General features: G+C 35.8%; 1 protein-coding gene across 1 annotated transcript in view; it reads right to left on the bottom strand.

The window, feature by feature from the left end:
• Positions 1-2,263: 2,263 nt before the first annotated feature.
• The window catches only part of LOC121247521 (GDSL esterase/lipase 1-like), a 29,335-nt gene continuing 12,033 nt past the window's right edge, over positions 2,264-19,565 (bottom strand). The window contains exons 2-8 of the mRNA XM_041145868.1: positions 11,297-11,418; positions 10,317-10,547; positions 9,954-10,200; positions 9,638-9,872; positions 9,490-9,510; positions 6,830-7,014; positions 2,264-2,499 (exon numbers count right to left, since the gene is read on the bottom strand). Coding sequence (XP_041001802.1) covers positions 2,264-2,499; positions 6,830-7,014; positions 9,490-9,510; positions 9,638-9,872; positions 9,954-10,200; positions 10,317-10,547; positions 11,297-11,418 — 1,277 coding nt within the window. The remainder of the gene's footprint in view (positions 2,500-6,829; positions 7,015-9,489; positions 9,511-9,637; positions 9,873-9,953; positions 10,201-10,316; positions 10,548-11,296; positions 11,419-19,565) is intronic.

The following is a 19,565-nucleotide window of genomic DNA, read 5'->3' as shown; positions in this document are numbered from 1 at the left end:
GATATGTTGACTAATGGACAATAACTCCATTTGAAAAGTGTTCAATTTGTTTTTCTAATGTCTTCCATTTCAAACTCTTTTTAAAATAATTTGCAGCTTTTATCAGCTCTTCTAGAGTTCTAACCAAACATCTTCTATATATAAAGATATTTGTAGTTTGATAGAATAAATACTTCAAGATTTTGAAATTACATGCTTCATGCATTTTATATCCTTCAGAGATTTTCATAGAAATATCATTATCTAGAGATCCATATAAATATATTGTAATAATATCCATTAAATGCATATTCAAACTTTCTGTGACTATCAAGCTAATAAAGAATTTTAATATAATTGCATCCACTATAGGGGAATACGTTTCTTCATAATCAATTTGAGTTTCTGCGAGAAACCTTATGCAACAGTCGTGCTTTGTATTTCACAATTTTATTTTTCTCATTATGTTTACATACAAATACCCACTTATATCTAACAGACATTACACTCTTGACATCACACTCTTAGGTGTTTGGATTGCAGGTCCAAATACTTCTTGTTTTGCTAGCAACGTCAATTCGGCATGAATTGATTATTTACTTTTGGCCAATCAATTTCTATGTCAACATTCATTGACAGTTTTTTGTTCATTTCCATTATCACTTATGGTGATATCAGTAGCAACTCTAAATGAAAATAGTTGTCCACAACAATTTTATTTTTATCAAATAATTCTCCTGTACTTATATAATATATTGAGATCTCGTTATTTTAAAGTACATTTTCTCTTCAGGAGATAACTCTTTAGGATATTCCTCTTTAGGGGATTCCACTTCAAGGGATTATGTTATAGGAAAATTTTGTACAAAAAGACAAAAAGTTTGGATGGATCTATAGCTCTTGTTGTCTGTTTTGTGGGTACGACCTTTTCAGGAGCACCGATTTCTTTTCTTTGCGCTTTTCTCTTCTAGGGACTGTTATATTTTGCACCAATAGGTCTTCCACGCTTTAGGCTTATTTTAGACTTATTAACTATTGCATTATTTGATCGTCCAACCAGGATATCGATCTTTGCTGGAGTATTAGTAGTTAGAATGTGAGACTTTATTATTTTCTTGTTGTTAGTAAAGACATCTGATAATTAATTTACAATAGTTTTTAATTTACAATAGTTTTCAAATAAATGATATTTTGAACTTCTAATTCACATTAATTTGTACGTGGATCATGTTGAGATAGCGTCAATGTGTTCCATGTTATTTGCTTTTATGTTTCTGACAATGTTTCTCCCCTTAATGGTAGGAAGACCATTTCATCAAAAACACAATCTTCAAAATGAGCCTTAAAGTTTCAAGTTAAGGGTTTGAGGTATTTAATGATAAAGGAGAAGCAAAACCAACATAAATTCTAAATCTACATTAAGAACTCATCTTGATGCGTTGTGGATGGGCAATTGGAACATAAATAGCACAACAAAAAATACGAGGATGAAAAATGTTTGATGGTAGGTTAAATGTAAGTTGCAATGGAGAATATTTATTATAAGCAGTTAGTCTTATTTAAAATAATGATAATAGTATACAAAATTACACAGGACCACCATGTGCTCTCATTAGTCACTACTAGAATCCGAAGAGTTATTTGCACCACGTGATGGACGTATAATGTGAATATTTGATTTTTGATTTTATCATTATTACTATTATTGTGTTTTTAAGAGTTTGCTTAAGCAGGATTGCTGGCTAATTCCTTTTCTAATTCTTGATATAAATCAAGTCGGGGCAAACAAAATGGAAGATGTACTTGAGGATTCGGATGCAACGAAGTGCAAAGTTTCCCATAATTTTCTTGTTCCCTTCCATTACTAGATTTTTGGAGAGAATTATGTGTCAAGAAATACAATTTGTTACAAAAGCTTAAACTAATGCGAAGAGGTAAATTTAATCATTTATATTTATCTTATCACTCTCATTCACATTACGATTTTATTTTCTCATAGCAATCTACCCATCATATTTTTTAGGATGATATTTCCAAAATCGTAAGCTGGTTTTTATAGACAATAGGTTGGCATCTTTACGTCTCTAGGACTGTTCATCCGGGCCAGATTTTTTTTTGCCCAGATCAAATCTAGACCGAAATTCGGATTGTCACGAACCTTTTAGGTCAGAGTATGGGTTTGAAACCAGGATGCCGAATTTAAAACCCGGTACCCAGGTCTTTTTGAAGAACGATAGCTCAAGAGTCTCAAAGTCCTAGAAGCTTTGAAAGACTGAAACAAGCCTCACACCAGTTTCAAGCTCACCTGAACCCCAAGTTCGACGAGCTCAACTCTTCCTCCCCCATTAAAGCTCTGCACGAGCTCCAGAGTCCAGACCGAGTTTGACACCATCCTCTCCAAGGACCCAAAACTCTCCATCGTCTCTCCCATTAAAGCTCTGCATGAGAACATGCTTCCTTGAAGAGAGAAACCAACGCTTAGAGAGAGAGGCAGGCTGTACTGTAGCTTTATCTTTTCCCCTAGAAGAGAGACAAACAATGACCCATTTGTCAAAAAACATCTCCCTCTGATCTGGTAGGCTAAAATCATTGCCTCCGCTGCACTCTCATTTATTTTTAATCCTTTTCTCCTTTTTTTTTTTTCATTTTGTTTTATCTTTGAATTTTCACATTACATTGACACACGGTAAAGATGTAGTCTTGTAGAGAGGACAGAGAGAAGAGAGGGTGTCAATGCCTCTGCTGCACTTTCATTTATTCCTCATCCTTTTCTCTCTCTTTTTTTTTTTTTAATTTTTTTTTTGTCTTTTAATTTTCATATCACACTGTAAAGGAAAAAGGGCATTGCCAATGCCGATGGGCATGGCAGCCAATTACCATTGGCTTTTTGATTTTTTTTCCTGTCATTTACGTACAAACCCAAACACGAGCACACACTATTTTGCTCTCTCTATATATCTTTATGTGGATTGGTTGTTTTTGCTATTAAAAAAGTCTAGAGATTGGTATCAAGATAAAGACCACAGGACTCTCTCCCTGTTCAAGTTCAAGCCTAACAACATTAACATTGTTCTATGCATATACATATGTAAAATCACATCTTTTGCAAATCTATTTTACCATTCAAGCATGTAAAGTTTATCAGTTTGTATAAAGGAACCCGAAAATACTTTGATGTTCACTTGAATTTCCTTGTGTATGTATAGAGAGTTTAAATAGAAAACAACTCTAACTGTTGTCCTACATATCCGCGTATATATCTCATGAATTCAAAATTTAAATAGATACAATCTTGCTGATTCAAATTTGAATAATTAACAACTGCACTACTTCATTTGTTCCCTGAAATCTTGGAGTCTTTGATTGAAGCAGAGAGCTGTTGGGAGTCTTCGGTTGTTGCAGAGAGATTGGAGATTTCTTTGACCAGTTTTTCTACACACCCCTGCAATCAAAAGGGTAGACTGCCACATAAAGTTTAAAATCTGAGAGCAGGAAGTGGCTTTGTGAGAGAATTTGCATATTGATCTTTAGCCGATATAAAATGAACATGAAGCTGTCCACGCATAACCTGATCTCGAACATAATGAAAATCGATTTCATTGTGCTTTGTACGAGTATGAACAAATGGATTGCTGGTCAAGTAAGTGACCCCTATGTTGTCGCACCACAAAATTGGAGAATGAATAACTAGAACACAAAGATCATTAAGTACTGATTTTATCCATTGAATTTCTGCAGCAGCATTGGCAAGTACTTTGTATTTGGCTTCTATGCTATTGCGAGTTACGGTTTGTTGTTGCTTGCAACTCTAAGAAATTAAATTATGGCCCAAGTATACACAGTAAGCTCCAATGGATCGCCTGTCATCTCGATCGGATGCCCAATTTGCAGTACTAAAGGTTTGTAAAGTTACACTAGTAGTTGGTTGTATAAGTAATGAATGTGAAATGGTGTGTTTTAAATAATGCAATATGCGTTTAACTGCTGCCCAGTGTACTTCCATAGAATTATGCATATATTTGCTAACTTTATGAATTGCAAATGCAAGTTCTGATCGAGTGAATGAAAGGTATTGCAATCCTCCAACTATACTTTAGTACAAGTGTATATCATGGAATGGAACACCATCATATTTTCTCAATGGCTGCGAGGTGGACATTGGAGTGACACACAACTTTGCTTTCTCCATTTTGCTACGTATTAGAAGGTCCAAAATATAGCGTTGATGTGTCAAGTAGTGACCATGGCCAGTTCGGATTGCTTCAATGCCTAGAAAGAAATTGAGTTCACCCATGTCTTTGATTGCAAAATCATCTTGCAGCAAGTTGATTACTTTGTTTGTAGAATTTATATCACCTCCGGTTATAATTATGTCATCGACATAAATTAAAAAATAAGTAAGAGTTGAGGCTTGGTGATAAACATAGAGAGAATGATCGGCTTGACTTCCTATAAATCTGATGGCTTGGAGCTTATCTGTTAAGCATGAAAACCACGCTCTTGGTGCTTGGCATAGAGAGACTTTTTAAGTTTGCAAACATGATGTGGAAATTGTGAATGAACAAAACATGGAGGTTGGGCCATGTAAATGTCCTCGTGCAAGTGTCTATGCAAAAAATCATTTTGGACGTCAATTTGTCGAATATGCCAACCAGGAGAAATAGCCAAGGATAGAACCAATCGGACTGTTGTTGGTTTCACCACATGACTGAATGTTTTGTTAAAATCAACTCCTTCTTGTTGATGGAATCCTTTGGCGACCTTTGGCGACAAGTCTTGCTTTAGATCTGTCAATATCACCATTAACTTTCCTTTTGATCCGGTACACCCATTTGCAGCCAACTAAATTAGCATTAGTTGGTTTTGGAACTAAATTCCAAGTGCCATTTTTCAATTGGACATCGAATTCTTTGTTCATAGCATCTCTCCAATTTATGTTTTTAACAGCTTTTGAGTAGCAAGTTGGCTCCATTTCTTGTGTTTGGATTGTGGCCATAAGGGCTTTGAGAATGAGATATTTGATATGTGAATCAGATGGTAATTTAGGCTTGTGTATATTGTTTTTGTTTCTTGTGGTCATGGGGTGTTTAGTTTGCGGTGCAGGTGGGGAATTTAAAGGAGTTTGTGGTGGACTATCTTCATGCTAAGGCCGAGTGATATCCCTTGCAGGAGAACCAAAAACAATATCATGATTAATTTGAAGTTTTGATGTAGTGACCGTATCTAGATTGCTTGGTGTAGTAGAGTTAAGAGTGGCATGGCACCTGTAGAAAATGAAGAACTAGCAATAGGACATATATTTAAGTTAGATGGTAGAGCAACGATACTATTTTTTGGCGAAGGGTCAACAGATTTTTTTTTTCTGTGTATGGATAAAGTGTTTCATTGAAGACAATGTGCCGAGACACAAAGACTTTCTCGGTAGAGACATCTAGACACTTGTAGCCTTGATGACAAATACTATACCCAATAAAAATACAATTTTTGGATCAAAAATCAAGTTTATGTTGATTAAATAGACATAAATAGGGCCAAGAAGCACAACTAAAGGCACGTAAAAAAATTATAATCTGGTTTTTGATGATGTATCATTTCATATGGTGATTTTTGGTTTAAGATTGGAGTTGGTAGTCTATTGATAATAAACAATGCAGTTAAGAATGCATCTTCCCAAAATATTTTAGGCAAGTTGGAGTGAGCAAGCAAGGCTAGTCCAACTTCAACAATTTGCCTGTGACGTCTCTCTGTAGCACCTGCTTGTTGGTGGGTATATGGACATGTTATTCTAAGGTTTATTCCCTAATTTTGTAGATATGTTTTTAAGCTACGGTATTCGCCTCCCCAGTTAGTTTGGAGTGATTTTATTTTCTTGTCGAGCTGGCGTTTTAAGCAGCTTGAAAACATAAAAATGTGTTATATGCATCTGATTTTAATTTTAAGGGAAATAGCCATAAGAATTTTGTAGCATCATCAAGAAAACTAATATAATAGCATGCACCATAAGTGGATAAAGTTGAGGCTGGCCCCCAAACATCCAAATAAAGTAAATCCAAAGGTTTCGAGACATTAACATGCACCTTTGTAAATGGTATATTATGGCTTTTGGCTAACTGACAATTAGAACAAATGGAGCAATTTTTATTTTGAATAGGTAAAGAAACAACCTTATTAATAACTGGAAATGAAGCATGTTCGAGACGATGATGCTATATTTGGGAAGACACACGAATACTAGAGAAGCCTTGTGGCTAGAGACGTGCTAATGAAGCTGAAAAGCCATATAGACCATTACTGAGGGGGCCGCGATGCAGAATAGTCCCCGAGTAGTCCTTCACAATGAAGAAAGGGGCATGAAACTCAAAGAAAACATGATTGTCAAAACAAAAACGTTGAACAGATAAAAGATTTTTTTGAATATTAGGAACAAGTAGAATTTGATTAAGAACAAAGGATTTAGATTGAGATGAGATTGTAGAAGTGCCACCTTGCACGATTTTCAGACATGCACCATTAGCAACTTAGATATGATCGTTTCCATTGTAGCCTTCATTTTGAACATGAATGTTATTCATGTCATTTGTCAAATGATGGGTGGCTCCTGTGTCGAGATGCCACTGTTTGTCAGGATGTTGATAGTTAGCCACTAACATTGCTTGTGGCTGATTGTTTGAATTTTGGTGGTCCTAATAAGATAAATCAAAGCGGTGATAGCATTTTCAGGCATTATGACCTAGTTTAAAGCATACCCGACAGATAGTAGAGCTCTGACTTGAATCACGAAATTGAGGTCGTGCTCCACGTCCTTTACCACGACAGCCACCTCAATTCCGATTTGATGATTGGAAGTTACCAGATTGTCTGGTTTGCTGCTGAGGTTGTTTGGTGGCCGTATTCGCAGAAGCAACAACTTGAAGAGGCTGATTGTTGTGATTTATCCTTAATTCACAGATGAAAAGGAGGGAGTAGAGTTCCTCCAAGGTGACAGGATCAAGTATCAACTCTTGAGGTAATGGTGGAGGCCAAGGAATCGTATTCCTGACCAAGTCCTGCAAGCATATAGGTGATTATATCATCATTTTTGAGTGGTTGTCCAACAACTGCAAGCTCATCGGCCATTCATTTCATGGAGAGTCATGGAGAGGAAATACTCATTTGCTGTCATGGCGCCTTTCCTAGCATTTGTCAATTGAGTTCGAATTTGGATTGCTTTAGCACGAGAAAGGGAGGAGAAATTGCGTTCAAGTGCAAGCTATACTTCATGAGATGTGGTGTAGGACATGACTTGAGTAAGCACATCTTCAGCGAGTGAAGAGTTACTTGTGGCTAGGATTAAGGAATCTTGGCGAAGCCATTAACGATATTGGGGATTTGGATGGCCATCAATGTCTTTGGGTATAGGGGGAATTAAGCCATCAAGATAGCCAAAGAGATCTTGACCTCTGAAGTATGGTAAAGCTTGAGCTTTCCATACAGGTTAGTTTGCATAATTCAATTTTACACTAATAGTGAGTGGAAGATTGGAGAGGGCTGGGATATTAGTAGTGGGAGGAGCCATTTTAGATCGGAATGGAAGAGACGTATGTCTTTTAGTGGCTCTGTGATACCATGTAAAGTTTATCAGTTTATATAAAGGAACCCAAAAATACTTTGATGTTCACTTGAATTTCCTTGTGTATCTACAGAGAGTTTAAATAGAAAACAACTCTAATTGCTGTCTTACATATCTACGTATATATCTCATGAATTCAAAATTTAAATAGATACAATCTTGTTGATTCAAAATTCAAAATTTAACTGTTGTCCCACGTTGACTTATGTATATTTGATACAAAATAATAATAAATTCAAAATTATTTTATTATTATTATTATTAATTTTTTTTCTAAAATCTATTTTTTTATATATATTTTGCAATTAGCAAACACTAAATACATTTGACATTAATAATACAATACAATAATAAAAAATTTAATTTTTTATATATTATATTAAAAATATAATAAAATGAAAAAAATATAATATATTATAATAAAATTAATGTGCAGGGAAATGTTTGTTATGTTGTTGAAGGAGGAAGAAGAAGAAATAATTGTGAGAGAGAGAGTGGGAGGAGAGGGAAATAATTAGTAAAATAACATTTGAAGAGTGAATAGTAAATCTCTAAATTTGTATAGATACTATTCATAGTCATATAAAAATATAAAGATGTATAATTTAATGTAAAAAAATTTAAATTTATATTATACAAATATAATTTTATATTTACATATGCGTAAACCAATATCAATGCTCTTGTCAGCCTCAAATCGTAAGCTGGTTTTTATAGACAATAGGTTGGCATCTTTATGTCTCTGCCAGCTATTTGGAATGAGTCCTGATTTGACTATTTCAGAGGTTGTTTAATAGTTTCCTGCTTTTGACTGGCATTTTCAATTGAATTATAGAATAAATCTTTACAACCTCTTTATATTCTACATTTTATATTTTTTTAATTTTTATTATTTTTTTATTTTATCAAATATTCATTATATGAATGATGAATAGAAAATTTTAAATAATTTAAAAAGAATAAACTCAAAAAAAATTTTAAAAAAAATTTTAATTTAAAAAAATATGAAATGTGAAGTGTTGTAAAGATTGTGTAGTAAAACTCATAATTATATTATTTACAAGTTGTGTATAATGGACACTATATTAATATAAAAAAAATAAGTGCTAATTATTCTTACGTAAGCATGTTTTAAGCCTGGCATCCCCGATGTATTTAGTATATTGATAAAGAGACTTACAAATGTATTTATTCATTTCAACGGTCAGTTTGGATCTAAACTTATCTCAATTCTTCTAATTTAGGCTACGTGTAGATATTAAATTGAGTTAAATTGAAATGATATGATAAAATATTATCAAAATTTTATTTTTTAATATTATTATTATTTTAAGATTTAAAAATAGTTGAATTGTTTATTATATTTTGTATTAGAATTTAAAAAATTTAAAATAATGAGTTGAGTTTGGTTTAGCTTCCAAACGTATCCTAATCATTATAATTTTTTAAATTTTAACGTAAAATATAATAAATATTTAATTTTTTTAAATTCTAAAATAATAATAATATTTTAAAAATATTTTATTTAATTTTTAATTTTAATCTCAATTTAACTCAACTCAACTCAGTTCAAGATCCAGCATACATATCATGCAGTCACTTAAAACTGCTCTATCCTATAGACTAATGTTTAGGAGGTGCTTGCAAAATAATGATGCTAGAACCTAAATCCTGCCTATTTTCTCAAACTTGCTCTGTCAACGTAGAATGAGGATGCCAGAGAACTAGGATTTGGAATGCGTGAAGCAACTTCAAAAGAAAAAGGAAAATTTTCAGGGCTCATTCTAATGGCAGAGATTTAGGTATTGATGGTCCTTCTCTATTTGATGTGCCTTCCCTGATCTCTCTATCAAGGAATAGTAAGAAAAGGAAACAGAGCAAGAACAATTCAACCTTCTTACTTCAATTCAACTTCGAAAACCCTGATGAGCATATTTAGATTATCTCAAACACTAGCATCTAGAAAGAAGAAAATGCAAACTCGTTTATTTGGTGAACAATGTGAGTTTGGCAAATTGAACAGATGGCTAGAGAAAATCTTCATTTCACCTCTGCTCAACAAGTGCTTTTACATTGTAAGGCCATGTAACACTTTGGTTTCCACTCCACATCGACTTGGCTATTAGCAAGCTGGCCCTTTCAGTAGGATGGCTAGAGTCAAAGAACACATAGTCACTGGCTTTTTCACATAATTCATACACTTTGACGGATCTCTTCCCTCCACAACTGTTAACTCCTCTGTATCGACCAGATCCACAGCATGCCGTCTTCCCTTCCTTGAAACCTTCACAAAATAAAACCAGAATTGGTGAATACTAAATTGCACCCTGCAGTACTATGAAATTGAATAGCCATCATGACATACCATATTTTATAGGGTTATTCATTATTTCACTGACTATACTGTAGAAATCTGTAATTGAGTATTTGAATCCTTTCAGCTGGCTCTCTAGCTCCTGGAGGACATGTGGAAGTGCTTTGTTGTGCAGTTTTACCAGTGCTGTAATTTTCTCCACGCATTCACCTGCGTTTATTAGCTTTAAAAATGGGAAGCAACCCAATGGCGCCAAGTTTACAAACGCAAATTTCCTTCCTCCTTCCTTGTGTATTCCCTATATAAGAAATCATCAAAGAAATTTTGTGGCCGAGTTAAAAATCGAAAAAGAGAGAGAGAATAATATAAAACAATTTTTATTTCAAATATCGGTACGAATGTAAGTGTTGTTACTTTGATCACAGTTGTCAAGTTGCCAATAACCATATCTACATACTCTTCTGGAGAGTAGGATTGAAACAAGCTTGAGTTTGCAGTATATGGGGCTACGTAATCGTTGCTTCCGACGCTGGTTATGTAAACAGCTCTTGACACCAATGTCTTGGCTTCTGCTTCACCTATCTCTTTCTTCAATAGCGTCTTCATTCTCTTGAAATTACTGAGTTGTGTGTGCAGGTCTATCACCTATTAATTAGAAGGGAGAGAAAAAGAAGAAGAATAAAACGCAAAGAAATCTCAACAATGTCATCATATAAGGCTGTGTTTATGTCATAGGAACGCAATCTATTTCAAGAAAGGATAATGATACATCCCACAATTCTTTTACAACCTATTTTACAATTAACGACTACGAGCATGCATGCTACTTCATCAAAAATAAATTTCAGTTTTAGTTGTACAAGAGTTATTAGAGAGTAACAAGTTAATATTTTCCTTTCGGAAAATAAGATGCAGGGATGATAACAAGATCAGACGTACGGCTTATATTTCGTGAGCTAAATATTCAAAGAATAAACAAAACAATAGCATACGAGGACTATAATTACGATCTTTAGAAAGAGTTTGTAAATTGTAAATGCAACAAAATTGAAAGAGAAGGAAAACATGAAAGATAATGAGACAAAAAAGAAGTTTCTAGTGGTTCGGTACGTACAAGATCACTCGTTTGTTTTTATAGATGAGATGATGTGAGATCATGAGTTAAAATTAAAGTTAAAAAGTATTATTTTTATTTTGAGATTTCAAAAAGTTGAATTGTTTATTTTATTTTGTGCGAGTATTTAAAAAAGTTACAATGATTAAATGAGATGAGTTGAGTTGAGAAGAGTTGTGAAAACAAACGGGCCACTATCTATGCTATAGTTAGTTGTATTTCAATTGCATACCGAGAAGCCTAATATTGAAATTCAATGATCAGGTAGAAGCATATATACCGATCCTAGATGAGTTCCGACCAGAGCACCAGCTCCGCCAGATGCAAAGTTAGCCCCATCTGCATATCGCTTATAACCAGGATGTAGGTACGCCGGAATCAATGGCAACTTTGCAAACTCAGCTGCAACGTCAGTGTATGCTTTCAAAACTTAGCCGACAGAAACAGACTTCAGGTTCTAAAGAAAATAAACAATGGCATGATGAGTGTGTGTGCATATCTTACCTATGAAATCTGGAATTATTACATAGGAAAGTGATCGAGTGATGGAGAGAACCAATGTTTCATGCGGACCGTCGATTGGATAAGGGCTGAGATAACGCCAGAGTTGCAGTGTTACGAATGGGCTTCTAGAAGTTTATATTGTATTTCCTTATTGCATATTTTAATTATCGAATATTATAATTAGTTGATATCAAAATATTCTGTAGTGGGACCCACGGGTCAATAGTCATTTTAGAGTTTGTTATGTATCCCATATAAGGGACAGTAGTCGTGTAGTGTTATTTTCATCCTGGATATTATTACAAAACTTCATTCTTCTACCTTTCGTTTGGATGTCTCTCCCCTCAAATGTAAATTTTTAACTCATCTGTATATCTCTACACTGCACATTGATTTACCCAGACAAACTTTTGACCCCCTTCTAACAGCCTACTGTTATCCTTCACGCCTCCCCTTCTACTTCCAACTACAAACTTTTGAAAAAGTCAAAGGTAATTCAATGACCAACTACTAAAAACATATTTTGAAAAAGTCAAAATATTTATCGATTTTTAATTTAATAATAGATAAGAGAAAAACTCAAGGCCAATCGGGTGAGGTTCTTATTTTTATACTCATCAATGAAAATTTGCCATGTAGAAGTTGATGGAAACAAACATCTACACCCGCACGCAAGAAATTCCGAATTGTACACTTCAGAGTTCAGAACTGTCCTTCCTCGCATAGCGGTTCCTCTACCCCCTCCCTCGCGCAGGCCATTTCCTCTTCCCCCTCGGTATGAAAGATGCACCATTTGATTTACTAGAATAAATGTTGAAAATAACACGAACACTGTCAGTATGAAAGATGCTTCTGATTTTGAGACATTCCATTTTCTCCTAGCATGGATAAAGAAGTAGTTCATCAAAATTTATTGGTTGGCATATAACCTCCTGGCAGTCTAAAGAAGCCAAACGATATATGTACAATAATTCTGCATAAATCAAAATTGCTTCACATGATTGATGAGAACAACTAATCTATACAAAGAACCTATGAAGAAAGATGACATAATATACAATGAACCTATTCAGAACAAGAAAATGCATAAATCAAAAGGTAAAATCTTCAAACAGTACAAGAAAGGGATCCCCACAAGAAAATGCATAAATCGAACTCTAGAAACGCATGAAATGCAAAAATCAAACCTTAAAATCCAACAAAAAATGGCATGTGAAATGCATAAATAAAAAACTTACCCAAGATTGTGCAAGGATATCAGCATTGCGCAAGGGAGAGGAAATCAACGCTGAATGGCCTACGCGAGGGAGGGGGTGGTGAAATTGACGCTGCGCGAGAGGGAGGGGAGGGGGTGGGGAAATCGACTGCACGAGGGAGGGGGGAGAGGAACTGCAATGCGAAGGGGGGGGGGGGGTTTCTGAATTCTAAAGTGTACAAGCTGGAATTTCCTGCGTGCGGGTGTAGATGTTTGTTTCCTGCAACTCCTACGTGGCAAATTTTCATTGGTGGGTGTAAAAATAAGAACCTCACCCTACTGGCCTGTAACTGCTCCCAATAGATAATACTTATTTTTAATATATTCATAATAATATTTTCCACCCAATAATTAAAAATAATTTTCAATAATTGGTTGGACCCACCACTTTATCAAATCCCCAAAAAACTAAAACTATCTCATCTCATCTTAACTCAAAAATCTCACTACTATTCAAGATATCTCATCTGATTTCATCTGAACTGCGTAACCTGTTAAGATATAAAATAAATAACAAAATCTATCTCTTCTCTTCAGTTTAAGCTTTTAAGACAAGTGATAATCAGACATAAGTGTAATACCATGTAAGGCCATAGGAAGACACTTTGGACACAAACTCATAATTAGACAATGAAAAAAGCCTAATTCAATCAGGCCTTTCTTTAATGGGGAAATTTATTTCAGGTTAGTACTCGAGCACATGGTGATACATCATTCCACGCACATATATACAATATTAGACAGAAGTATCTTAACACATATTTATCATACATAATATTGTTCAGTCATCATGATATTTGCTATGTTATATAGTCAAAACACATCTGTAAAGCCTTTTCCTCCTTTAGCCATGCATCCCATTGTAACGCAAGACCGCCTTCCTCTTGTATCTCACTTCGCCTGGGGAAGAAGAACTAATTTTGAACATTCCCCAAAATTGCCTTTTCCACCTACCTTACAGGAAAGTTAAATAGGAAAGAGAATAGCCCCCCTCTCTAATTGAGAAACAAGGTTCTCTCTCGCTAAGAACATACAAAATAAAACGGATAAGAATCAGAGACAATGCATTTCAAAAGAAAACACCACCAGACCTATAAATTAGCCTACTTTGGTCACGTAATAATTTGACCAAGATATACTTGCGGGCATGCCATTTCAAAGTACCCTTCGCATTCAATCACCACAGATTTTATATGCCCTTGAGTTGTAGTAGGGACCAGCCATATATATATATATATATATATATGCTTACTTTATTTGATCCTGGTGTAATTTCCCTCTTATCGTAAGAAAAATACAAAAGCCATGTGGCTGAATGAAGTATACATATGACCTTATATGTCTACTTCATGGAGAATTCCTTTGTTATTGTATTGATGCAATTAATATTGTGTTGGAATATATTGGTGCATGAGATCAATTTAGCCTGCATATTGTTGATCGATCAGAAATATATGTTCCATCTCATACGTACTAGTACTCCACCAAGTTAAAAATTCATGATGGGTTATGATATTTACCAATATCACAATGCTTATAATTTCAAAAGCTATATATAATATGTATATATAAGTTAAGTTAATAACTCAAGTATAATTTGAGTAATTCATTTATCTCATGTACTGGTCAAACTTAAATTCTACTTTATTTTATAATTGCTGCATTGACATGTCACAGAATAGAAAAAAAGCATGCACTGCAGCTCCTTAATTTTCGAGTATGGGCTCCTTATTTCAATAATAGTGCCTAATTCTCTAGCCTCTTCCTTCATTCAACCTGAGCTAAATTCATCCTACACGATTTTAAGTAGTCATTTATGAGAACCTGTACAACTACTAGCCAAGGTTACAACAAGTTTACAACACATGTTACAGCTCGACTTTAAAACCCACCAATTAAACATACATGTTCACCTCTACCTACCCACAAACCACAATGCAAACAGATTTTAGCTTGATGGCTTTTCTCATTTTCCATTCTCTGCTACTTTTTACAGATATCCCCGTAAATACCTCCACTTCAAGAAATGATCTTTTACATTCATTCTCATTGATTATCCCCTAACAGTATCTTTTCCAATCTCTTTTCCCATAGTTGGTCAGCTGCTCTGATGGATAAGGCTTGGATGCTTATCGAAGATAGATTGCATTCCAATGAATATGGTGAAGGTGTTAGACAATTCCTGGCTATGGCTCAAGCCCACACACCTGGATCTGATCACATTAGGTGTCCATGTAGGAGATGCCGAAAAGCTTTCCACTCTTTTATGACGGTCGAAGATCATTTGTTCATCATAGGGATTGATCCAACTTATACGGAATGGATATTCCATGGAGAAGATGATTCGTTCCTAGATCCTACATTTTCTGATGATGAAGGTGACAATGCATCAGCTTACAATGACTACATTGATGATTTCGACGAGATGTTAGATGACATTCATCATGGGTCGTTTATGGATAATTCAACTAGAAATCGAGCACATGCAAACACAAATGATCAACCATCCACCTCTAATAATCCAACAAACCTTGATTTCGAGGATTTGGTAGCCGATAGTCAAGTTGCTTCACATCAAGAGCATTGGTGGTTGGACCGTGAAGTCCTTTGACATGGTTTTAAAGCTTCTGCAAGCTGCATTTCCCCATGCTCTATTCCCTGACTCATTTAATGACGCTCGTCGCTTGGAGCATGACTTGGGCTTTAGTTATAAAAAGATACATGTGTGCCCAAATGATTGTGCCTTGTTTTGGAAGGAAAATGCCGAGTACAATGAATGCCCCAAATGTAAAGCATCTAGGTGAATTGTAAGTACAAGTAAGCAACAGAGAGTACCACAAAAATTTCTCCGATATTTCCCCCTGAAGCCGCGCTTGCAGAGGCTATTTATGTCAAAAAAGACAGCCCAAACCATGAGATGGCATGTAGAAGCACGTGTTGACGATCCGACATGCATGCGTCATCCAACCGATTCTAAGGTATGGAAAGACTTCGATAAAAAACATGGTTGGTTTTCCAAAGATCCTCGTAATGTTAAACTTGGTTTGGCGAGTGATGGGTTTAACCCATTCAATAACATGAGCAAACCGTACAGCATATGACCGGTACTACTTGTGCCTTACAACTTGCCCCCTTGGTCATGTATGAAAGATCCATATACCATGTTGTCGTTGCTAATCCCTGGCCCTAAGGCACCAGGAAATGATATTGATGTTTTCTTGCGCCCTCTTGTCAATGAGTTGAGGGAGTTATGGGAAGAGGGTATTCATACCTATGATGCGTACAGTTGGCAAATATTTAGATTGCATGCAGCGTTGCTTTGGACCATCAATGACTTTCCCGCATATGCCAATCTTTTTGGTTGGAGCACAAAGGGCAAGATGGCATGCCCTTCATGTACATTTGACACAGATTCACAATGGTTGGTTTATGGGCACAAACATTGCTATATGGGTCATCGACGATGGTTGGCCCTAGATCACACTTGGAGACCGAAAAAAAATACTTTTAATGGGTACGAGGAGCACCGAGTCCAACCATTAAGGGTCGAGGGAGAGGATTTGATTGAACAATTATGTGGATTGTCACATTTCCAGTTTGGTAAATCTTCTTTAAAGAGGAAACTAACGCCCAATCAACTAAATTGGACAAAAAAATCTATATTTTTTTAGCTTCCTTACTAGTTAGACTTGGGTTTGAGACATAACGTGGATGTCATGCATATTGAGAAAAATATATGCGATAACATTTTGGGAACATTGCTGAATATTGACGGAAAAACTAAGAACTCTGCCAATGCGCACAGGGATTTGGCTAATCTTGGACTAAGGAAAGAATTGCATTTACAACATGATGGCGATCGTATTAGTATGAGTCTTGCTTGCTACATGTTAAATTTGAATGAGAGAATGACGTTTTGTGCATGGTTGTCAAATGTGAAATTCCCTGATTGATTTGCCTCGAACATTGCTTGATGTCAATGTTAGTGTTGGGAAAATCAGTAAAATGAAGAGCCATGATTGTCATATCTTTATTCAAGCACTGTTGCCGGTCGTGATTGGTGGGTTCTTACAGGCCGATGTGCGTCAAGCCTTAATAGATTTAAGCTATTTTTTCAAAGAATTATGTTCACGAGCTTTGAAGATATCAGTGTTGCATTTGCTTCAGGCAAATATTCCCATCATTCTCTGCAAACTAGAAATGATATTCCCTCCCGCATTTTTTGATATCATGGTGTACCTTGCTGTTCACCTGCCAGAGGAGGCATTACTGGCAGGACCTGTGCAATACATATGGATGTACCATTTTGAAAGGTATCTAGGGAAGTTCAAGCGGTACGTCCACAACAGAGCCCGTCCAGAAGGCTCAATTGCTGAGGCATATCTTCATCTTGAGTGCCTTACATTTTGCTCTATGTACCTTAATGATATTGAGACTAGGTATAACCGAGAGGAACGTAACAGTGATGTTGTCGGTTCGACTAGGTAGGGAAGTCAGCCAAGTTTATTTGTTTTCTCACAAAAGACACGACCATTGGGGACAGCAAGGTCGCACAAATTAGCAGATACACTAATGGCCAAGGCCCGTTGGTATGTACTTAATAATTGCATGGAGGTTGAACAATACATAAAGTAAGTACAACATTCTTGGAAAGTTTCTTAAGTTATTAAATTTTTATTTTTTACTCTCCTAGTTATGTTAGCTTCCCATATATGTAGGGAACACTATAACAAGATGAAACAAGAGGACCCTCGTAACATCGATCGTAGGCACCAGAGTGAATTCCCATTGTGGTTCAGATCTCATGTAAGATACCAATATTTTGTGTTTCCATTTGGATCCCTCAGACAAATTAAGACCAAAACAATAACTGGGTTTTCTTCTGTCATTTTGTATGGTAGATTCGAGAGTTACGTGCAAGTAGTCCAACTACGGTAACCGATGACATATATGCATTAGCATGTGGTCCAGATCCTTGGGTAGCATCATATGTCGGATGCATATCGAATGGTATTCGCTTTCATTCGAAAGAGCGTGAAAGGCATCGTCTTACTCAAAACAGCGGGGTGGTGGTTCATGGGTCGCATCAGGGATCCCCTGTTGACTTCTACGGTGTGTTGCATGATATTATAGAATTACGCTACATGGGTTGGTGTAAGGTATATCTTTTTCAATGTGCTTGGTATGACGTTGGCGACCCGAGAAGGGGGATACGTGTTAGAGACCACTTAACGTTAGTGAATACTGCTAGGCAATGGTATAAAGATGAGCCTTTTTCCCTTGCATGCCAAGCAACTCAGGTATTTTATCTCACGGATCCGACATTGGGTGGAAGTTGGCATGTCGTCCATAAGATTACAAATATGAATGTTTACAACATTCGCTTGATGACTACTGTTGAGGAGGAGATTGATGATGACGAATCATCGGGGGGTGAAACAGAAGATGAATTCCACAATAATGTGAACAACTATCCCCCTATTCTCGAGAGTGAATCAACCATGACCGATCCATTGAGTCGAGTCGATGAAAAGCATTTGTCTGTTGATCCAGCAATCATATCACGTCAAGACCCGTCCCAACCAGTTGACAATGATGTCTTCATTGATGATGACCCACTTGACAAGGATAACTCCGGTAGCGAGTCTGAGACTCATGCACGAGGAGTCAGATGATGATGACGGTAAGTCATATTTGTATTGATTATTATGATTTTTAATTTGAAATTCATAATGTACTCATGACAATGGGCATATATACACAGTTCTTTGAATTAAGTGCCTATGTATTGGTTTAAGCCCTATGCTAGACAAATAAGGATTTTTATCCCTATCATTGCCTTCATTTTTGAGAAACGATCCAGGCTTACACCCATCGTGGTTTCATGAATTTATTTTATGGTTCTCATTTCACAATCCCCTTTATAAGCGTAAGTATTAGAAATCACAGTGAAAATATATTGATATATATATGTATGTATAGTAACTTACTTTGTCTACGTGCTTAATTGCAGATAGCACATGACTTCAATTGTCGAAACACAAAAGATGAGGAGATTTTTGGCGAAGCAAAGGTATGAATCACTAATTACCCAAATAAACATAGTCTTCATTCGAATTATAAAATTATTCAGTTTCACAAAGATAATCAGCAATGTTTAAACCAATATGCTTATGAATCTGTAATAGCAATGCTAAAATTGATAATGAAAGCAGTACATTGTAAGTGTTGCACATCTAGCAGCTGTTCTCATTATCAAATAATCCATGGTTTGCAGTTTTCTTTTTCGTCTTGTCTTAATATTTACGTAGAGTATGGTTCTCTCTACCTTTACCCAGTAGCCTAGTAGAAGATCCCCTTTTCTCTGCAGACCAGTTGATGGGGTTTTCCTGCTCAGGAACTTCCATGTCATTCATCAAGAGATAATTGATAGTAATACAATAGAGTGGCATACCCTTAGTGGTTCTTGAAACAAACCATGGAGCAACTGCGAGCAGGGAAAAAAATTAAGAAAACGTCCTGCAGCATGTGCGATAAATGTCTTCATAGGCACTAGCCATAAGCTCTACTTATTTGGACTTTCTTGGTTCATCCTTGTAGATGACATCTACAAGCTATGGGACTAAGCACTGATCATATGGATTACAAGGTTTGGCGGAAAACTGTATGAAAAAGTCTGTTTCCACTAGTTTTAGATTTGTAAGGGAACTATATGCCAATGTCATTGATGATGAACCCCAATGAGATTATGAAGCCAGTGGTTCACATCAATAAAGGATGTTAACAAATT

The sequence above is a fragment of the Juglans microcarpa x Juglans regia genome, chromosome 1D (assembly GCF_004785595.1).
Source record: "Juglans microcarpa x Juglans regia isolate MS1-56 chromosome 1D, Jm3101_v1.0, whole genome shotgun sequence".
Taxonomy (NCBI): domain Eukaryota; kingdom Viridiplantae; phylum Streptophyta; class Magnoliopsida; order Fagales; family Juglandaceae; genus Juglans; species Juglans microcarpa x Juglans regia.
Note: the sequence above shows the minus strand (reverse complement) of the source record. Positions and strands in the feature narration are given on the sequence as shown.